General features: G+C 42.1%; 1 protein-coding gene across 4 annotated transcripts in view; it reads right to left on the bottom strand.

Annotated features, from left to right (window-relative positions):
• Positions 1-23,322, bottom strand: part of RNF130 (ring finger protein 130) — a 159,334-nt gene that overhangs the window by 85,732 nt on the left and 50,280 nt on the right. For all 4 annotated transcript variants that reach the window (XM_055284940.2, XM_055284939.2, XM_055284941.2 and 1 more), the window contains exon 3: positions 15,316-15,566. In XM_055284940.2, coding sequence (XP_055140915.1) covers positions 15,316-15,566 — 251 coding nt within the window. The remainder of the gene's footprint in view (positions 1-15,315; positions 15,567-23,322) is intronic.

The following is a 23,322-nucleotide window of genomic DNA, read 5'->3' as shown; positions in this document are numbered from 1 at the left end:
GTTAGCCAGGATGGTCTTGATCTCCTGACCTCGTGATCCACCCGCCTCGGTCTCCCAAAGTGCTGGGATTACAGGCATGAGCCATTGCAACTGGCCTTATGTTTGTATTTTTATTTGTAGAGATGGGGTTTTGCCATGTTACCCAGGCTAGTCTTAAGCTCCTGGACTCAAGCAATCATACAGCCTTGGCCTCCCAAAGTGTGGGATTACAGGCATGAGCCATCATGCCTGGCCCTTTAGTCTTGATTTCGCTTATTCCTGATTTGAACTTCATTATTTTTTTTTGCTGCTTCTGACTTTGTGTTTGCTGTGTTTTCACTTGTTTTTTGAGACAGAGTCTCACTCTGTCACCAGACTGGAATGCAGTGGTGTGATCTCGGCTCACTGCAATCTTTGCCTCCTGAGTTCAAGCAATTTTCCTGCCTCAGCCTCCCGAGTAGCTGAGACTACAGGCGCGTGCCACCACGCCCAGCTAATTTTTGTATTTTTAGTAGAGACGGGGTTTCACCATGTTGGCCAGGATGGTCTTGATCTGTTGATCTCATGATCCGCCACCTTGGCCTCCCAAAGTGCTGGGATTACAGGCGTGAGCCACTGCGCTCGGACTGTTTTTGTTTTTATAGTTCCTTGAGATGCATCATTAGATTGTTTATTGCAAATCTTTCTATTGTTTTGATGTAGGTGTTAATTGCTATGAACTTCCTTCTTCAAACTGCTTTTGCTGTATCCCATAGGTTTTGGTATGTTCTTTTCATTTTATTGAAGAAATTTTAAAGTTTCCTTCCTAATTTACTCATTGACCCACTGGTTGTTTAGGAGCATGTTTGTAAATTTCCATGTATTTGTACAATTCCAAAAGTTTCTATTGTTACTGATTTCTACCTTTATTTCATTTGTGGTCAGAAAAGATCCTTTGTATGATTTTAATTTTTAAAAAGTTCTTAAAACTAAGAAACGCCATCTCGCTATATTGCCCAGGCTGGTCTCGAACTCTTGGACTCATGAGACCCTTTCTGCCTCACCTTCCCAAGTAGCTGGGACTACATGCAAACAAAACTGTGCCTAGCTGATAACAAATCTTGTTTTGTGGCTTAACATGTGGTCAATCTTGAGGAATATTCTACTGGTGATGAAAACAATGTGTATTTTGCAGCTGTTGGATGAAATATATTGTAAATGTGTTACTTCCATTTGCTCTAAAGTGCAGTTTAAACCCAATGTTTATTTATTTTCTGTCTAGATGATCTAATGCTAAGAGTGGGGTGTTGAATTCCCCAACTATTACTGTATTAGAGTTTATCTCTCTCTAGATCTATTATTTTATTTATATATATATGTGTGTGTGTGTGTGTGTGTTTTATATATCTGAGTGCTCCAGTGTTGGGTGTATATATATTTACAATGATTATATCCTCTTGCTGAACTGATCTCTTTATCATTATATTATGATCTTCTTAGTCTTTTTTTCAATATTTTATTTAATTATTATTTTTTCTTTTTTTGAGATGGAGTATCGCTTTGTCACCCAAGCTGGAGTGCAGTGGTGTGAACTCAACTCACTGCAGGCTCTGCCTCCCAGGTTCGAGTGATTCTCTGCCTCAGACTCCCGAGTAGCTGGGATTACAGGTGTGTATCACCATGCCCAGCTGATTTTTGTATTTTTAGCAGAGACAGGGTTTCAACATGTTGGCCAGGCTGGTCTCAAACTCCTGGCCTCAAGTGATCACCTGCCTCAGCCTCCCAAAGTGCTGGGATTACAAGCACGAGCCACCACGCCCGGCCTGTTTTATCTGATACAAGTACAGCCACTCCTGCTTAGTTTTTATTTCCCTTTGCATGGAATATCTTTTTTGCACCCCTTCATTTTTAGCCTATATGTGCCTTCAGAAGTGAAGTGAGTTGGCCGGCCACGGTGGCTTACGCCTGTAATCCCACCACTTTGGAAAACCAAGACGGGCAGATCACCTGAGGTCAGGAGTTTGAGACCAGCCTGGCCAACATGGTGAAACCCTGTCTGTACTAAAAATTCAAAAATTAGCTGGGCGTGGTGGTGGGCACCTGTAATCTATTCAGGAGGCTGAGGCAGGAGAGTTGTTTGAACCCGGAAGGCGGAGGTTGCAGTGAGCCGAGATTGCACCACTGCACTCCAGCCTAGGCGACAAAGTGAGACTCCGTCTCAAGAAAAAGAAAAAACAAAAAAAGAAGTAAAGTGAGTTTTTTGAAGGTAGCATATAATTGTGTCATGGATTTTAAAAATTTCATTTCACCAGTTTATGTCTTTTAAGTGGTGAAATTTAATCTGCTTACATTCAAGGTTATTACTGGTAGGTGAGGACTTATTCCTATCAATTTTTAATTGCCTTCTGGTTGTTTTATATATCCTTTGTTATTTTTGTTCTCTCCTATCGTTTATCATTAAGGTTTGGTGGTTTACTGTAGTGCTACGATTTGATTCCTTTCTCTTTCTCCTTTGTGTATCTGCTCTCTACCAGTGAGTTTTATACTCTCGCATGTTTTCCTGGTAGTGAATACTGTCTTTTCAAAATGTAAAACTCTCTCAAGATGTATAACTTTCTCAATTTTTGTCTAGGAAAGACTATTTCACCCCCATTTCTGAAGGATGGCTTTGATGGACACAGTATTCCTTCTTGGCTGGGAATTTTCTGCATTAAGCACTTTAATTCTACAATTCCATTCTCTCCTAGGCTGTAAGATTTCTCTGGAAAAATCTGTTTTTAGTCTAATAGGGATTCTCTTATGTGACTTGATGCTGTTCTCTTGCTGTTTTGTGAACTCTTTCACTCTCAACAGTTTGACTGTAATGTGACACGGGGAGGATGTTTTCGGATTTAATCTTATTTGGGAACCACTGGGCTACCTGGATCAGGTGTCCATATATCTCCGTAGACTTGGGAAGTTCTCAGATTTTATCAAATAGATTTTTAATGCCTTTCCCCTTCTCTCCTTCTGGAACACCCATAATACAAATATCTGCTTGCCTAATGTTCCATAAGTTTTATAGGCGTTCTTCATTATTTTTCATTCTTCTGTCTCTGACTTGTTAATTTCAAATAACTTTTCTTCAAGCTGAGAGATTCTTTATTACATATGATCAAGTTAGCTGTTGAAATTCTCCACTGTATGTTTTTTCATTCATTGAATTCTTCAGCTGCAGGATTTGATTCTTACTTCTCTTTTGTTCAATTTCCTGTTCATATTGTGAACTGTTTCCCCAACTCTGTTGATTGTCTACACGTTTTCTTGTATCTCTCTGAGTTTCCATATGATCATAATTTTGAATTCCTTTTCTGGCAATTCATTGAGTTTTTTCCCATTGTAGTATGTTACTAGGGAATTACGTTCCTTTGATGGCGTCATATTTCCTTGTTTCACGTTTCTCATGTCCCTGTGTTGATGTCTGTGCATCTGGTGGAACAATCACTTCTTTCAAATTTTCTAGAGTGGCTCTCCTGGAGAAAGATTTCCGCCTACAGTTTAATCTTAGTGTGCCAGTTGGGAAGGGTGTGGTGACTGCTTCTGGATAGGTGCAGTGGTACAGTCTCTGTGCAGTTTCAGCTGAATTCAACATCAGCAATAACCATGGGTGCCTCAGTGGTATAGGCTGTGGATGTTTGCGGCAGTGGTGTAGGTTGTTATCCTTTCAAAGGCCTTTGGGGACCTACTATTCTTGCTTTCCCCACAATGAGGAGACTTAGCCAAGGTGATCCCTCTTGGTGTGAGGTCTGATGTTACCCACAAGCAGCTGCAGCAGCACTGGATTCCAGGAGCAGGTGCTCAGAATGACTATGGGACCATGTCCTAGGCTCAGAGTCTCACAAATGTATTTGTGGCACCTATGGCAAAGTAGGATATGTTACCCACATGGTCAGGATCTGTGATTTTCAGGTACCCACTAGTAGCTTGGACCTAAGAGTCTACATTGTAGCTGTGATCCTATCCCTGGGAGTTAGGGCATAACACTGGCCTGACTAGGTAGAAGGGGCACTCTGGAAGTTTGGGTCAAGGGTCTGGATGCAATTCAGGAACATGAGTCAGCAGGGCTCAGTGGCAACTTGGGTCCCATGGAATGAAGCACCATATAGTATTGACTATAGACCCTGGGATGGCAGGGCTCAGCAGTATCTTAGATCTGTGAAGTCCGGTGCAATGACAGCAAGTATCCCAGCTTAGGGGAGCAGAGCTGTTGTGGACCCAGCATGGGAGGGGAGGATAGCACAGTGATAATTCCACTCTCCAAGAGGAAGGTTATCTAAGCAGCTGAGCTTCTGGAAGACTAGTACAGGTTCAAGCAAGCAGGGTACTAGAGTTCTGTGGCCTATAAGGGCAAGGTGTCTCAGCTCAGTCACTGCTCTATTTCTCTGGGACATGGTGTACTATATCAGCTCATCCCTGGCATGCACAACTGCTCAGTTTGGCCAAGGCACCAACTCCCCAAAGGATAATGTGATGCTTCAGCTCAGGCCCAGGGAGCATAGTCTTTTGGGTAGGCCAGGCACCATTTCCCTGGGATGCTGGGAGCTGCTTCAGCTTAGGTACTGGGATGTGTGATCACTCTGGATGGCCAATGCACCACTTCCTGGGATGCATGGCACTGCTTCAACTGAGGCACTGGGGAGGCATGATTGCTCTGAGTGTTCAAGGTACTGTTTTCCCAAAAGGCAGGATACTGCTTCAGCTCCAGTCCACAGCAGCGGGGGGAAGAATAGGTGGAGCAGCTCCATCTCTGCTTGCCCCCCGAGGAACAGTTGCCCCCCCAAGCCAACAGTTGCTCCCAGCTCAGCTTGGAGATGTGGGGCCACTGTGCTAGGGTGGTTTGGTGGCAGCTTATTACTCAATAAGGGGAGCCATGAGTACTCGCCCCTGGAGCAAGACACACTTCAGTCACAGCTCCAATTCCAAGATGGCACAGCACAGCAGCTGTGTGGGCCGCAGGGGTTGGGGCACGGTTTTAGCTCCTTCTTTGTGGGGTGCATAGCCAGGTGGACTCAGCTGGGCTTCGTGCCTGTGAGGACTGGTGGGAACCCCAGTGGTGAGGTCTGTAGGTATCCACAGTGTTGAAAGGGCAGCTGGGATCCTCTCACTTACCTCCTCACCACAGTGAGCTCTTCCTGGTTCCCAGCTGATCCCGATTAGAGGATGGGACAGTGGAGGCCCAACATTTCCTTCCCATTTCTATGTGGCTATCTCAAACGTCTGTGCTCTCCAGAGCTTCTGTCATTCCTCGGATGCACCCCTGTACTCTTCCTCTGTTATTTTCATTAAGTTGTTTATTTATTGTTCAGGCTTTTTTTGCAAGGGGGACAAGTTCTAAGGATTTCGAATGGGTCATTTTCCTAAGGTAACTCAGATCTGGGTTATTATTATTATTATTATTATTAAGGAATTTGAGGAGATTTTACAAGAATCTCACTGCTTCCATTTTGTTCAGATCAGAATTCTACCAAAGAGTTCTGAACAGAAAAGTTCCTGATGCTATTTGAGGCTTGGAGAATTAAAATCTTGCCTCCACAGGATGTTCCGGTAGGGTCTCTAATATTTCAGAGACAAGAAGGGCCTGAATTAGGCAAATAGCAGTAGGTAAAGAAAGAAGAGCACAAAGTCAAGAAAGATTTAGCAGGTAAAACTGACAGAACCTCATGACTGACATGGAGGCACGAAGAGGGGGGTTTGAGGAGAGGTGCCCCAGATTTCTGGCTCGGTGATGAGCCGTGTGAGAGTGCCTGCCATCACACTGCATTATGGAATAGCCAAAGGCAGAGAGCAGGTGCTGTGGCAGCAGTTCAGTCTTCAGCAAGCTGACGTGAATGCATGTAGGTTATCTAATCAGAGATCTACAAATATTTAGATAGATCATATTTTCCACCTCTGAACTTTAAACACCTCTTACAGCAAAAGGACAAAATATCTCTTCTCTGTGTTAGGTATTAATGTCAATATCTTCACTGTAATTTTTCTTTGGACTTGGCTTCAGTATTACTACCTTCTTCTGAATTATCCTTTGAGTTTTTAATCAGTCCTTTAAGATTTCCCATCACTTTTTGACAGGTAAACCTGTGACAGGTGTAAGTGTCTATGTATGTGTGTATAATTTGATCTCTTACTGGAATCTGTCTAAAAGCCACTATTTTTTAAAAATTTTCATTCTATTTGCATCCTGCTAACTCTCAAGTACCTAAGATGAAGTACAAAATTCTTTCATGAAGATCACTCTTTATTAAGGTCTCTTACCTTCACCTAAACACCATGCCATAAAGTCACTGTTTTTCAAGGTGTAGTCCACGGGGCAGATGCATTAAATCTACCTTGAATGCTTAGTAATATATAATAATAAAATCTATACTAACTAAGGTTTATTTGGTACATACCATGTGCCAGGTACTGTTCTAAGCCCTTCACAAGTACTGACTCATGTTATCGTCACAATCATTTTATGAGAAAAGAACTATAATATCCCATTTTACAGAAAAGGAGATTGAGACAGAGATTAAATAATTTGCCCACATCAAAGGCTGGTAAGTAGGCCCTATCCAGACTTGCTGAATTAAGGGGAGGAACGATCTTGGAAATTTGCAATTTTAAAAAGTGCTCCAGCCCCCAAAAGGAGCTCCCACATGATTCTTTTGTATACTAAAGTTTGAGACTCACTAAACGAAGTACAAACCCTGGTTTCAAAGCATTTTCGCGTAATATGCTACCCACTCACTGATATTCTCCGTACTTCGTTCATACTGTGCCCTATTCCTTTAATAATAAAACTCCTCAAATTTACACCTCATCACACACAGAATGTTAGAAATGACAAAAGCACAGACAGGTATCATTTTACAAAGGAGAAAAACCAAGCCCCAGAAAGAGGTGAGGAGATCTGTCTGAAGTTACTAAAAGTATTCGGACTAGGACCATAGATCTCCTTTCTACTCCAGTTCTTCCTCCACTATAAAATGCTGAAAAGACTTTCTATAGCATACAGCTTGAGGGGTTTGTTAGGGGCCAGATTATCTTATCTCATCTGGTCAAAGCTGCAACAATAAACACTATTCTATATTTGAAAGCAAAGTGACAAAATGTTTGAATTGGCAGAAAACAAGTTAAAACAATTCATACGGCTTAATCTAACAGGAATAGTTGGTTCAAAGCCAGATGGGTCAGAGTATATTGAGGATAGGTCACTTTGATGAAATTCATCTCAGATTTCACCATTCGGCGATCAGAACTCTCTCACAGAATTAGAGTAAGGCTGTATCTGCACAGAGTAGGGTTTTCTTCTTGTAAACACTGGTGAAATCTAGGTATAGAGTCTTTCCCCAATGCAAAGTGCCTTGTAGTCGGCACCTTCCTTCAATCATTCACCACCATTTTTTTCCATTTTTTTTTTTCTCAAAAGAAGCCTCTGTTAACTCTTTTCCAAGACACCATCTGCCTGTGCCCAGATCACTCCTTTCCTCTTTACATAACCTTATTTTATTAATATCATCTTCCTTTGCTCTTCAATATTTTCTTCTTTCATAGCTCCTTCTCCCTAAGTCTCTCGCACCAGAAAGGAACCATATATCACTCCACTGCTAAAAAACCGTACTGATTGCTGGGCATGGTGGCTCATGCCTGTAATCCCAGCACTTTGGGAGGCTGAGGTGGGTGGATCACCTGTGGTCAGGAGTTTGAAACCAGCCTGGCCAACATGGCGAAACCCCGTCTCTACTAAAAATACAAAAATTAGCTGAACTGTATTGATTATAGAATAAAGCCTAACTTTCTTATGTGATTCATGCCCTTCATAGTCTAGTGACAATTTATTCATCTAATATCAGTTCAACAGTCACAAGTTTCCTGCCCACTATTCCTGATGTTCCGTCATTCAACTCTTTCATCTCCCTGTGGAAAATGATCCCTTTGCCTGACTCTCCTTCATCTCCATCTGATGAAGTCTTATTCATCCTTTAAAATTCAGCTCCAAGGTCACTACCTACCTTCTCTGTGAAGTGTCCTTGACTCACTGAGAGTAGTATCACTCTGCCCCCAAAGAATAACTCTTATACCACACAGTATTTTGACTGCATCTGTCATTCCAACAGAAGGTAAGCTCATTCTTGAATTCATTGAAATATTTACTGAGGCAGTATGATGTGCCAGGCCCCATGCTAAACTCCAAGGGTATAGAAATAAATTATCTTCCAAACACTATGATCTTAAGAGCATATTTTGTGCTTTAAAAAAAATCAGATCTTAAGCCCCTGACATGTAATATTTAGAAGGTATATAATGCAGTCTCTGTATACGAAAAGTATTACTTATTTACAAAATGGCAGGACATGAAAAAGAAGGTATCAGAGTATTTGCAGTATTTTTTTAAAACTGGTAAGATAATAACTTCTCAGCTCAAACATCTATTTCCCCTTTCCAGTTCTTCTGGAATTGTTAATCCTTAAGAAACATAATGAACAAAATTCACTCTGCCATCCAAAATGACAAAAGAAGTCTGTTTTGGGGCCATATAATCCTTTTCTGTAGGACAAATCTTGGCAGTATATACAATACTTCCTCTCTCTCAATGTGGAAGAAAAAAAAAAAAACCTTATGAACCCACTAGTTTTCAAAGATTAACTGTACTCATGCAAAGTTTTAGCCTTTCTCTGACACAGGAATGTTCCATGTATTTCCTCACTCTGACAGGCAAATGCATTCTCCAATTAGCTACTGACCTTTCATGATGAAAATGGGCAATAAGAGTGTATTTCATTTCAGCAACCCTGAGATACTTATAAAGTCAAAGAATATTATATATACATGTTATGGCAAGAAGCTTTTACAAATTTTAAATACCTTAAAAAGTATATGCATTTTCACTGGGAAGTTTTAAGAATACATTCTAAATATTCAGGAGTCCATTAAGTGGTAGAATATTTTACATCTGCCCCATTCCTAAACAGTAAAATGAAAAATTTCATTGTTCTGCTTTAGAAATCAAATTTGACCACTTTGAAATTAAAGGTACAATATTAACCATGTAACTGTTAAACATTTAACATTTTTCAGAAAATCCTTAAGCATTTATTCAAAATAAAGGTAACAAACATCTACCCTTTTGTGTAAAATAACTATCACTGACTTAATTCGACAGAGACATTTAAGTTTACCATCAGTGGTAATGTGAACTATCTACACCTATAGATAGTAATTAGATGCATTCTGACAGTTTTCCAGGAAGAGCAAACCACAGACACTTAGCTATGAACTGAAAAGCCAAAGCATTAGATTATTATATCACATGCAAAATGTTCTCAATTGTGAGCATTTTACGATGCTTAGAAAGTCATTTACAATATATGGATCTCTTTGGTAGCATGTTCTACAGGAAGAATTGCTTCATGGTAACAGTTTGTGGGGGCCGGGTGTGGAGGTTCATGCCTGTCATTCCAGCACTTTGGGAGGCTGAGACAGGAGGATCACATGAGGTCAGGAGTCTGAGACCAGCCTGGCCAACATGGTGAAATCCCAGCTCTACTAAAAATACAAAAATTAGCCAGGCATGGTGGCATACACCTTTAGTCCCAGCTACACGGGAGGCTGAGGCAGGAGAATTGCTTGAGCCCAGGAGGCAGAGGTTGCAGTGAGCCAAGATTGCGCCACTGCACTCCAGCCTGGGTGACAGAGTGAGACCTGGTCTCAAAAAACAAAAACAAAAACAGTTTGTGGGAGAAAATCAGAGTTTGTCCTTAAACTCACTGGTTTTCCTTTGCTAATATTATGGCTTCTCTTTTAAAATAGCCAAAGGTTTCAACCAGTCTAGCTGCTGCCACTTTCTTATTAAACTTTAATAAGCTAAGCTTTTTAAGCCACATAAAAATTTCATCAAGCATTTGTCAACCTTAGGGAAAACGGAAGGAGGAAAAAAGGTCAGAACATCACTTTCCACCACAGTAGCATCTGGAGAGAGACGCTTTGGAAGGATCCCGTATGCAGTCAGCTGCAAAATAAATGCTAGGAAACAAGCTCGCTGTTTGTGGCCTGCACCAGATGGTGACTGCGTTTACTCCTTCATCAGCCCCGGCCCCACACTGGGTGCTAATTAAAGCACTATCTTCCAATAGCAGGCTCCTGGGACAACTGCGAGCCTTTGCTCCAACATCCTCAGGGTGTGCTACACGCAGTCCACTACCACAGGCTTGCCTGTCAAGAACACCACTCCAGAGCAGCTCCTTATCATTTTACTTTCAGTGTTTCGTATGTCAACATATTTTAAAAACAAATCTTTAGTTGTTTTTTTTTTTGTTTTTTTTTTTTGTTTGTTTTTTTTAAAAAAACAGGTATATCACACGTTATAGGAGGAAAAAGGAGGTGGGCTGTCTGGAGCCTCAAGACATGAGAAATGGGTGGTGGGTTCCAAGCTTCCTTACTTCCCCCATAGATCCCTGACAATGTGCTGCAGAAGCCGCCAACCTGGAACTGCCAACAGGACCAGAGCACCCCCATCACCCGGCCCCAGAAAAAGCCGAGAAAAGCCCAACTCCCCCAGCCAAAGTACCAGGAGAAGGACAGCCTACCATCAGAAAACATTTGCGGTGATATTCATTCTACTCCAGCCAGGCGCCAAGGGGAAAATCACACCCTCCTCCCACCCTCACAGAGCCCAGTGGGAATAGGCTCTCCCAGCCCGGCTCCTCAGGAAGAAAAGCTGTGCACACTGGTCTATTAACACCCAGAGAACAGGCCACCCAACAGCAGAATATTTCTTCTAAGCACCAATGAAACATTGACTAAGACAAACCACATCCTAGATCATAAAACAAACCTCAAGAAACAGAAGAGGACTGAAATCATAGAGTATTTCTCTGAGCATAATGGAATCAAACTAGAAATCAGTAACACTAAGATAATAGTAAAATCTTGGCAGGACATGGTGGCTCATGTCTGTAATCCCAACACTTTGGGAGGCTGAGGTGCACAGACTGCTTGAGGTCAGGAGTTCAAGACCAGCCTGGGAAATACAGTGAAACCTCATCTCTACCAAAAAATATAAGTTAGCCGGACACGGTGGCATGAGCCTGGAATCCCAGCTACTCGGGAAGCAGAGGTAAGAGAATCACTCGAATCCGACAGGTGGAGGCTGCAGTGAGCTGAGATCGTATCACTGCACTCCAGCCTGGGTGACAGAGTAAGACCCACTCTCAAAAGGAAAATAAAAAAAGTAAAATATCTAAACTACTGGAAATTCAATAATATACTTCTCAATAATGTATGGGTAAAAGAAGAAGTCTCAAAAGAAAAAAATACACAGGACTGAATGAAAATGAAAATACACCATATCAAAATATGTGAGGCACAGCCTTAAAGAATTGCTGGGAGAGAAATTCATAGCACTTAATTCTTACATTAGAAAACAGGAAAGGCTTCAAATAAACTAATCACAGACTTAAATGTAAAACACAATATAAAACTTCCAGGAAAAATACTAGAAAATCTTTGGGATATCTAGGGATAAGGAAAGAATTTTTAGACTTGACACCAAAAGCACAATTCATAAAAGAAAAAAATTAATAAACTTCATAAAAATTAGAAATTTTTGCTTTTCCAAGACCTTGTTAAGAGGTTGAACAAAACAAAATATAGACTGGGAGATAATCTCTGCAAGCCACATATCTGACGAAGGACTTGTATCTGGAATACATAAAAAGCTCTCAAAATTCAACAGTGAAAAACAATCTAGGTAGAAAATGGGCAAAAGACATGAACGGATATTTCACTGAAGAGGATATACGGATGGCAAACAAGCACATAAAAAATGTCTAATTAGAGAAATGCAAACTAAAACCCCAAGAGATGTTACTACACAACTCAACAATCACGAGAGATGAAAAGACCAAGTGCTGTAGAGGGTGTGGAGGAACTGGATCAGTCATACATTTCTGGTGGGAATGCAAAATGGTACAGCCACTTTGCAAAACGAGTCTAACAGTTTCCTATAGAACTAAATATGCACTTATCATAATAGCCCAAAAACTTCACTCTTGGAATTTACACTGTACTCAGAAATTACACATTTATCCCAGGGAAATGAAAACTCATGTTTACACCAAAACCTGTACGTGATTGTTCACAGCTGCTTTATTTTTAATAGCCAAAATCTGAAAACATCCCAGATATCCTTCAATGAGTGAGCAGTTAAACAAATGGTGGTACATCCAAACCATGGGATACTGTTCGGCCATAAAAAGGAATAAATGACTGATACACATAACAACTTGAAAGTATTTCGGCCGGGCGCGGTGGCTCACGCCTGTAATCCCAGCACTTTGGGAGGCCGAGGCGGGCGGATCACAAGGTCAGGAGATCGAGACCATCCTGGCTAACACAGTGAAACCCCATCTCTACTAAAAATACAAAAAATTAGCCAGGCATGGTGGCAGGCCCCTGTAGTCCCAGCTACTCGGGAGGCTGAGGCAGGAGAATGGCGTGAACCCAGGAGGTGGAGCTTGCAGTGAGCTGAGATCAGGCCACTGCACTCCAGCCTTGGCGACAGAGACTACATCTCAAAAAAAAAAAAAAAAAAAAAAAAAAGTATCTCAAGGTAATTATGCTGAGTGAAGAAGTGAAGAATTCTAAACTCTAGAGGTTACATACTATATGATTCCACCTATATAACATTTTTTTCTTTATTTTTTTGAAACAGAGTCTCACTCTGTCACCCAGGCTGGAGTGCAGTGGCACCATCATGGCTCACTGCAGCCTCTGCCTCCCAGGTTCAAGCAATTCTCGTGCTTCAGCCTCCTGAACGGATGGGACTACAGGCACATGGCACCTTGCCCAGCTACATTTTTGTATTTTTAGTAGAGATGGGGTTTGCCATGTTGGCCAGGCTGGTCTTGAACTCGTGACCTCAAGTGATCCACCTGCCTTGGCTTCCCAAAGTGCCGGGATTACAGGTGTGAGCCACCGCGCCTGGCCCATGATTCCACCTACTTAACATTCTTGAAATGACAAAACTATAGAGATGAGAAACAGATTACTGGTAGATTAGGGAAGGGGGAGGGAGGGAGGTGGCTGTGGTTATAAAAGAGTAGCACACGGGATCCTTGTGACAGAACCGGTCTGTATCCTGACCGTGATTTTGGTCATATGAATCTACACATGCGATAAAACGACACAGACTAAAGACAGACACACACATACACAAATAAGTACAAATTAAACTGGAAAGGTGGGGAGATTTCAGTGTATTTAGGAGGATCAGTGGATTGTATCCATGTCAATTTCCAGGTTATGATACTGACCACAGCTATACAAGATGTTGTTACCACAGGGAGAAATGAGCGAAGGGGATAAGAGACATCTTTGTATTTGTATTATCTCTTACAAATGCAAGCAAATCTACATTTTCCCAAAACGCATATAACCTGAAACTAATCATGAAGGAACACAAGACATCGGATAAACTCAAATACAAAATAATTGATCTGTACTCTTCAGAAACGTCAATGTCATAAAACCAAGTAAGAAGAGACAAACGAATGCAAAATCCAGTGAGCTCCAATCAATCCAGGATTTTCTCTGCTATAAAGGTCATTATTGAGCCAGTTTTACAAAACCCAAAAAAGATCTATCAATCAGATAATGTATTATATCACTGTTAATTTACTGATTTTGATAACCACACTATGGTTATGTAAGAGAATGTTCTTGTTTTTATAAAATATAGAACAAAGTATTTAAGGGTAACATGGCATCATATCTCAAACTTACCCTCAAATAGTTTTGTTAAGGTATATATACAAAGGCTGAGGGTGGTGTTCACACCCATAATCCCAACACTTTGGGAGGCCAAGGTGGGCGGATCGTTTGAGCCCAAGAGTTTGAGACCAGCCTGGGCAACACTGCAAGACCTAGCCTGTGCAAAAAAATTAAAAAATTAGCCAGGCATGGTGGTGCATACCTTTAGTCCTAGCTACTTAGAAGGTTGAGGCCAGAGGATTGCTTCAGCCCGGAGTTGGAGGTTGCAGTGGGCCATGACTGCCACCACACTCCAGCCTGAGCGAGAGGGCAAGACCCTGTCTCTTTAAAAAAAAAAAGAATGTTTTTTAAATTTAAAAAGTATAGTTACATAGAAAAGGAAATACAGTAAAACATTAACAGCTGTAGAATCTGAGTGAAGGGAATACTTGCCACTTATCTTACAAATTTTTTGTTAAGTCTAAAATTACAAATATAAAAATTATCAAAATAAAAAAATTAAAAGTGCACAGGGAGAGCCTGGCACATAAAGCTTCGATAAACTACAGTCAGTGTTTGGGTATTTTATATCTCCTGTCAGATGAAGAAAGAAGTTGAGATGCTAAACAAACCGTCCAACAGGGATGAGGGGTCATGGTGTAAACTGGCGGCACAGGAGGGACCTGAGTTGAGGCCTGTTCCATACCAAAGTCTGTGTTTCTTCTGCTAGAGAGAGGAAGGATAAAAACCCCAACGCCCCCGTCCCCACAGGAACTTGAATGGACTGTGTTAGGAGAAGACAGCGTTATACAAACATTGGCTTCAAACCGCTCTCCAAGCAAGTCACTTCTTAGTTTTCTATACGAAAAGTCTAGGAGAGGGACCTAACACCTCGAACTTGGCTCCTAGGGTGGGTATTCTGTCCACAGCACATCAAACTTAAGTTACCAACTGAGGGCCACTACCTCCAGGCCCTCACACCAGGGAAGCACACTGCTTTTCCTAGGTTTATTCGCTCAACCCAAATTCCCTGAGCACCTCAGATATGTGTCAGTGGAACTCCTAGGATGACTACGTAGACAGACGTCTTCTATTGGTCCTCCCCCACTCACCCTTACCCCATGTCTGAGCTTCAATGACAGAGGTTTTTCATTAATTTCATTTTCTGAATAGATAATACTTTCCCAGTTCAAAATTCACATGGGAAAGAATTTCCCATAGGGAGGGGAAGAGTGAAGTCTCCCTAACCCCCCTCCCAGTTCCCATTTCCAGAAACATCCAAAGTTACTAGTTTAAAAATGCAACTTTGTGATATTTCTCCAAATTAACAGAATAGTCTAGATAATACTATGATATCAAGCTGTCTACCTGACTAGAATATTCTAGGTGATCACAATAAATTTAGTACCCTTTAGGCTATTTTAAATATCCCTTAAATACTTGTGAAGATGTTTTCAACATATTAAAATGACTGAGTGAGGGTAACAACATTTTTTAAAAGAAAAAACATGTTAGTAAGATGCATGGTCACGACAGATGTCTGTGAACTCTGGCTGGCAAGAACCAATCACTGTTGAGTACTGAGCTCACCTGGTTCCTGTCGCGTGCATTTGTGTACCTGATCTTCTGAATGAAGTAGAATATGAGCCATGCTGAAGAAATAATCATCAAAACAATAAAGGATATTGACACGAAGACTAGAGAGCCACGGCTGAAGTTCTTCGGTGGCATTCGAGTTCCAACAGCTATTGTCATTTGTACAGAGATGTTTTTCTCCAGATAACTCAAAATATCTTTACCCCTCAATTCTGTTATCATGACAGCAATAATATCTCCAGTGCCTGTAATATAAAATAAATATATAACTCAAGTGACATTTAAAACTCATAGAAACATCAAATATATCAACACGCTACTTAGGTAACTACTGTAATGTTTGGTAATGGAAAGGGTATGCAAACTCCACTTCTCAACTGAAATGAAGCTGCAGCTGGGTATGCTGGCACCAAGTAGGAACATGTAATTTGTTGTGTGGTACTTAAGACTTAAACAGACATAAGGCATAGAACGATTGCAGTGTTAAGAACCATATTAACTTGTCTGACAACTACATTTAAAAAAAATATTATTAAACCAGCCAAATGTGAAAACAGACAGCAACATAACATTATACAGCAAGAGAAGTGTATCAACATCATGGTAGATTTACACTGTAAAACCTTTTCTATTTTAAAATGATCTTCAGAAAGTCTTAATTCCTTAAGAAATGGAGTAAAGTGCTGTTTTTATAGCATAAATTGGTACTTCTTGCACTAATCTAGGAACATTCATGGAGCACCCACTGTCTGTAGAACTAGTGCCAGGAACAAAAACGAGTACAGGATACCAAGCTTTCTAATCTCACTGAGACAAGGGACACACAGCTGGTAACAGAGCTACGAAGTGCCAAATGGTGTTACCTTTCATTAGTGATATTTGAAACTAACTTGGGTCTTATGTCCAGACTTGAGTGGAGTTGAGGCTCCTTGCTAGTTTACCCCAGAACTCTTCTGGAAATCAAACGTTCCAGAGACAGGTCCAGGCTTCAACATTCTGGGCTAGTTTGGCATCAAAATACCTCCAGCCTCTAACAGTTGTCCAGAGGTCTGCCCATAGTCACAGGCTATGCAAGTTAATTACGAGGACAGTCTGAAGCTGCTTTATAGTTACCTAGACCTTTCCCCTACATAATTTCCAGAAGTAGTGACATTAAAGGAATTGAATACCTCTTCCTACGGACAGCAGGAAACTGCTATCCCTTTCCTCCTCCACAAAGGAAATAACTTCCCACTGTCTTTTAAGGAAACAGAGAAACTTCTATCAGTCTATCAGCGATTGTCCTTTCATAAGCTGAAGCTGCCGGTGGCAACATGTAGCTTCTACATTTACCTTCTTCAGAGAGCCCCTAAGAGAGACTAGGGGTCATTAGAAGGGAAATAAGTATTTTATTTTGGGAAAGAGAAAATTATAACCACTTATTTGAATTTGAATAAGGTTTGTACATATCAATGTAAACCAACAAAACAAACAAGCAAAAGTCCCCAAAACTTGTCCTTTTCAATCCTTCTTCAATGAATAACACATTGAAATATTTGCTTTTGCATGTTTCATTTATCATATTTAGCTAAAAGAACCATCTTTGTGTTACATGCAGTCACAGAGGACGACATGCAACTGAAAAGAAATTCAACAGGGCTGGGCGTGGTGTCTCATGCCTATAATCCCAGCACTTTGGGAGGCCAGGGCAGGTGGATTGCTTGAGCTCAGGAGTCCAAGACCAGCCTGGGCAACATGGCGAAACCCTGTCTCTCACAAAAACAGGAAAATTAGCCAGGCATGGTGGCACATGTCTGCGGTCCCAGATACTCAGGAGGCTGAGGTGGGAGGATCACTGGAGTCCAGGAAGTTGAGGCTGCAGTGAGCTGAGATCACGCCACTGCACGCCAGCCTGGGTGACAGAGCGAGACCCTCAAAAAAAAAGAAGAGAAATACAACAGTAAAATGAGTTTTATGGAAAATGTAACCCAATGGAACATATACCTTTTTACTACCTTACTCAAAATTGTTACAGCCACTTTATTAGAACAGCAGTTTATCAGAATACTGATTAAAAATCCACAAAAAACTATAAAATTAAAGAAAGCAATAAACATCTAATCAATATCTAATTACCTTTCTGAAATAGGAGTTGTGATCAGTAAGTTAGAGACAATCACAAAATAATGCTAAACCGCTTTAAATTTCCCTTTAGAAATCTCTTAAAATGTTGTTCAACGGGCCATGATCTGTGGTATAAGATACCAGGTATGGCTATAAAGTAACTGAGACGGATCCCACAAACGACATATGACAATCAGTCTCATTGCTTTATAATCACACCAGGTACAAACGGTTTTAGAAATCAGTTGAGGCTCCCTCTTGAAGACTCAAGCTGGAAAAAGAGTAGGGAAAGCTGAACAGGTAGCCAAGGAAACCAATCCATGTAATTCTATTCAAAGAACACTAAATAAGAACACCAACTAATTTCAACGGGAAAGCTGTTTGGGAAAAGAAGTAATTATTTCAACCATCCATTCAACAATAGTTATTGAGCACATACTATGATCAGGCTTTCACCTCTTAAAGAGAGTAGAAAATTACCTGCTCTTGATGCAAAAATCCACGCGCCCTCAGGAGCAAAGGGGAACCTTTTGGACTAGGGAGAGAGCCGCTCGCCGTGGCGTCATTACACCAGCACAGAGAAGAGCCGGGCAGAGGAGCCTGATCCTGCCCATCAGGCAGGACAGCAGAACGAAAGCCCGCCACCAACTTGCAAAGGACTGGAGTTTTAAGGTCTTAAATCTTTTACAGAATCTGGCGAAAGTTATATAGGAGTCCCCTCCTAGGAGAAAAGGCCTTCTCCCCATACTCCGCCCCTAAAGCCTGATAGGGCTCAAAGACCCTGACCTAAAGCTGCCTCAGACACTTGACTTTTAAAGATCTGAGGAGCTCCGGCCCAGCTTCAGGAGGGATACACATGCCAAAGGAAATGTAGGCTTCAGAATAAAGGGCCGGTCAGAGCAGGCAGTGACTGATAAGAGTTAAGAATAATTAGACTGTAACGCTGTAAATATCAAAGCACATTTGGGACATGCCCCACCACTCCCATGTCCCAGGCCCTGGGCAAACACTGCTAGTAAGTCCTGGATGTGGCCACGCTCCCACGCACTTCCACACATCTGGCCGCCAGTACTAACTGTCAGAGATGGCAATCCAGTAAAAGCCCATCTGTGATCCCTGCTTCCAACTATTTTCTTGAGAAACTTCCCCCACTGTTATTCTTTAATGGGAACTTCTGTTTCCACTGCTTGAGTGTGGCTACTTTAATAAACAATTCTATTCTTTCCACTTTCATCCTGAGAATTTTCAAACCCATAGAGCAGTTCCAATACTGTGAGAACACTCACGGGCCTTTTATTTAGATTTGTCAACATTTCGTCCTTTCTATATGTATTTATTTTTGCTGAACTAATCAAGAGTAAACTGCAAACACATGACATTTTATTCTTAAATACTTACTTCCACAGTCCCTCCTAAGAACAAGGCTAGCTACGTGGTCACAATTCATCTACTTATCCTCAAGAAATTTAACCCTGTGTTAACAGATGGTCCATTTTCAGGTATCTGTGGTGACGACTTTAATAGTTGTTTAACTTGTTCAGTTTTGTGTCCAGGATTCAATCGGGGCTGTCAGCGTCATGCTTAGCTGACATGCCTCATTAGTCTCCTTTGATCTAGAATAGTTCTTCAGTCACTTCCGGTCCATCGATCACAACACTGACCTTTTTAAAGAGTCCAATCCAGATGTTCTGACCATGCCCCTCAATCTACATTTGATTGTTTCCTAATGATTAGATCTCCAAATTAAATATTTCTAGTAAGAATACCACAAGGTGATGCTGTGTCCCTCCTCAGCTCGTCACATCAGGAAGTGCAGGCCAGGTTGTACCTTTATGTTTGGTGGCAAATTTTATGACTTGGTTATTTTGGTATCTGCCAGATTTCCTCACTGTAAATAAATGTTTTTCTCTTAATTAATAAGCAATCTGTGGGCTGATACTTCCAGATTGGGTGACTAGCCAGTTCCCCAAAAACTTTTCACTCAATGCTCTTGGCATCCACTGGTGTTTGCCTGAATCTGTTACGACAACGGTATTTGTAAAATTGTAATTCCCTAATGCTGTGGTTTCTTCTACATTTTGTAAACTGATTTTATAATCAAAGGCATTAACAAAATTTTCTACTTATCTTTGTTTCCCATTTAAAAAAACAGAACTACTGGGTGGGCAGTTTTTCTGGAAAAAAAAAAAAAAAAGCCCCCCATTCCCATCAGTTCTGTTTTTTAATGAGGAAAAAAGTGGGGAAATATGGTAATACTGCTATAATCCTGACTACAAAATCAGTTTTGAGAGGCCAATAGAAGGAACCTCAGAATTAAGCTCCTTTGGGCTCTGGAATCGGAGGATCTAGGTTCAAATCCCAGCATGGCACTTAACCTCTTTGAACTTCAGTTTCTTCTTTCAAAAAATGCGAAACTACCTGCAGGCTTCACAGCAGATGTTCAGTAACTGCTGCAGCATAATGAGCTGTATTAGTCCGTTCTCACACTGTTACAAATAAATACCTGAGACTGGGTAATTTAGAAAGAAAAGAGGTTTAGGCTGAGCGTGGTGGTTCACACCTGTAATCTCAGCACTTTGGGAGACCAAGGTGGTGGATCACCTGAGGTCAGGAGTTCGAGACCAGCCTAGCCAATATGGCAAAACCACATCTCTACTAAAAATACAAAAATTAGCTGGGTGTGGTGGCAGGTGCCTATAATCCCAGCTACTTGGGAGGCTGAGGCAGGAGAATTGCTTGAACCAGAGCGGTGGAGGTTTCAGTGAGCCAAGATCGTGCCACTGCACTCCAGCCTGGGAAACAGTGAGACTCCACCTCAAAAAAAAAAAAAAAAAAAGAAGAAAAAAAGAAGAAGTTTAATTGACTTACAGTTCCACATGGCCAGGGAAGCCTCAGGAAACTTACAATCATGGCAGACGGCACCTCTTCACAGGGCAGCAGGAGAGAAAACGAGTGCGAGTTGGGGAAATGCCAGATGCTTATAAACTCATCAGATCTCACCAGACTCACTATCCATGATTCAATTACCTCCACCTGGTCTGGCCCTTGACATGTGGGGATATAGGGACTGCAATTCAAGGTGAGATTTGGGTGGGGACACAGAGCCAAACCATACCATGAGCTAATCCTACTTATACTATTATTACTCACAGAAAGCAAAAGAAAACGTTGTGGGAAGAAAATCAAAAGGCCCCTAACCACAGATTTTTGGATTCCCATTCTCTTCACTCCCTGCCCACTGCTCAGAAAACGCCCAGAGATCTGCTGACCAACGCAATCCTGCCAGCTACGAAAGAATTTATGCTTCAGTTCAGAGAGTGAGTCTACCCAGCTGGGAAGAGTCTGAAATCTACGCCCTCATTCCCTTGGCTTCCCTCCACTCCTCCTGGGAGTAAACCTCAGGGCAAGCCCAGTGTAGCTGAGCAGCTGATAAAGGAAGATCCAGGAAGAGAACAAATGAGCTGTCTGAGGCACCAGGCTGCAAGAGGAGAGAGGTGGCTTTACCGTAAGCATTTTTACTATCGGTTACTAACAGTGGCATTAGTTATTCCTATAGAACCTATTATATGTAAAGCAGAACACCATATACTTTAAGTGAAAAAGATTAAAATCACTTTGAGGGTGGGCGGGGTGGCTCACGCCTGTAATCCCAGCACTTTGGGAGGCTGAGGCGGGTGGATCACGAGGCCAGAAGATCGAAACCATCCTGACTAACACGGTGAAACCCCATCTCCACTAAAAATACAAAAAATTAGCCAGGCGTGGTGGCGGGCCCCTGTAGTCCCAGCTACTCAGGAGGCTGAGGCAGGAGAATGGCATGAACCCAGGAGGCGGAGCTTGCAGTGAGCCGAGATCCCGCCACTGCACTCCAGCCTGGGCGACAGAGCGAGACTCTGTCTCAAAAAAAAAAAAAAAAAAAAAAAATCACTTTGAAGTTCCAAAAAAACTGCTGCTGAGGGAACAGTTAGGTGTATTCAGGGTCAAGCTGCACATGGGGCAGAGCCCTGGCTGCCTGTGTCTCAGGGAGTCTGCTGGCTCCTGGTCCCAAGACTTCTCATCTCACTCCACTGACTTAATTAAAGTCCTTCTCAAATGTTTATCCACAATACTTTCAGTTCTTCAAACCCAATCCTCATTTTTCTCTTCACTGATCCCCTAAAGAACTCAAGGGAGAAAAACAGATACATTCTACATTCTTTTATGAAATGAATATAGCAATAATTCTGACAGATGGAGGTTATATCAATTATAGATTTCCTGCTGAGACTTGTCAGTAGTTTTCCTAAAATATAGATCTGCTCTGTCACTCTGCTTTCAAAAGCCTTTGATGCATCCCTTCTGTCAAAAAAATAAAGTCCAAACTCTTTCACTGGACACTCAAGCACTGGGGAGCCAAATGGCCCTGAGGGTAACTGAGTCACGGAATGGTGAACACTCTCGGACCTAGTGAAACTTTTGGGCAAAGTGACTGGAATAGTGGTTCACGCAGTCTGGGCAGGACGGAGAGGTGAAGCCAGGAGGGAAACTGGGAGAAAACCAAGACAGGGTCCAGGGAACTGGAAGCTTCAACAAAACTAAATGACAGGAAGAGAGGGGGAGAAAGGGAAGAGGCACTGGTCAGGGCACAGGACACAGGAGTTTGCAACTTGAGATTAACAGTTCTGGGAGATGATGAGGCCCAGGAGCAGCTATGGGACCAGCCTCCTGGAGAAGTGGAATGACTGAAGGGCCTGTGGAAGGAATTTTAGGTTAGGTGTTCACTTTCCAGGTGGATTCTGAAGTTGCCCAGGATGGTGGCAGGACTGCTGATGAACAGGGAGCAGTGACAGGCGGGGAAGCACATGACTATGGAGAGGAAGAACATGGTCTGCTGCACAAAACTGAAAGTGAAGTCTCCCCATGTGGAAGTGACTGGTTTGGATGTGCTGTACACCACCACCACAGTATCCCTCAGCACCCACAGATGCACAGCAATGACCAACTTGTAATTTTGCAAATGCTTGAACCTGAACCTCCTGCCATGCGGCTGCTGGGAAGCCGAATGTGTAAGCCACTGAGTGGTAGTCACTCACTGATAATTCCTGAGGACACTGGGCTACAGCTTGTCACCAAAAGCCAAGGGTCTTCTTTTCTTTCTTCCTTGAACAGGAAGTTCTTCAATCACATACAAGTAGGGCCAAGGGGCCACAGTACAGCACTCGAATGTCAGCTTTTCTTCTTATGCTATCTCTTGACTGTATGTCAAGAGAAAGAAAAGGGGACAGGAGCAAGGACCTGCCCAGAATAGAAAGCTTTCTTCCTTCACACACAGAGGCAGAAGGGGGGGTGGGCATTGAAGAAGACAAGCCACCAATCAGTGGAGAGCCAGACTCTCAGTTAAGAGTTTCCAGGGGTTGCCAACTTTGAACACAATACAGGAACTCCTACAAATTACTGATCCCTCTCAGCTGAGCAGTTCTAGCCACAGGTCACCTGGATTTAAGTATTAGACAGGTCTTCCTTCCTTCAAATCTATTTTTTTTTCTTTTGAGATGGAGTCTCACTCTATCACCAGGCTGGAGTGCAGTGGCACAATCTCGACTCACTGCAATCTCCGCCTCCCAGGTTCAAGTGATTCTACTGCCTCAGCCTCCCGAGTAGCTGCGATGGCAGACGCGCACCACCAAACGCGGCTAATTTTTTTGTATTTTTAGCGGAGATGGGGTTTCACCATGTTGGCCAGGATGGTCTTGATCACCTGACCACGTGATCCGCCCGCCTCAGCCTCCCAAAGTGCTGAGATTACAGGTGTGAGCCACCGTGCCCAGCCAAAATCTAAATTTCTAAACATCTGTTTGTGGCTCGTGGTTCTCTCCTCTGGAAAAACACCACTGAATAAACCTGTTTTTCATTTACTGA

This window comes from Symphalangus syndactylus, chromosome 7, assembly GCF_028878055.3.
Source record: "Symphalangus syndactylus isolate Jambi chromosome 7, NHGRI_mSymSyn1-v2.1_pri, whole genome shotgun sequence".
NCBI lineage: Eukaryota > Metazoa > Chordata > Mammalia > Primates > Hylobatidae > Symphalangus > Symphalangus syndactylus.
This window is presented reverse-complemented; position numbering and strand designations above follow the sequence as displayed.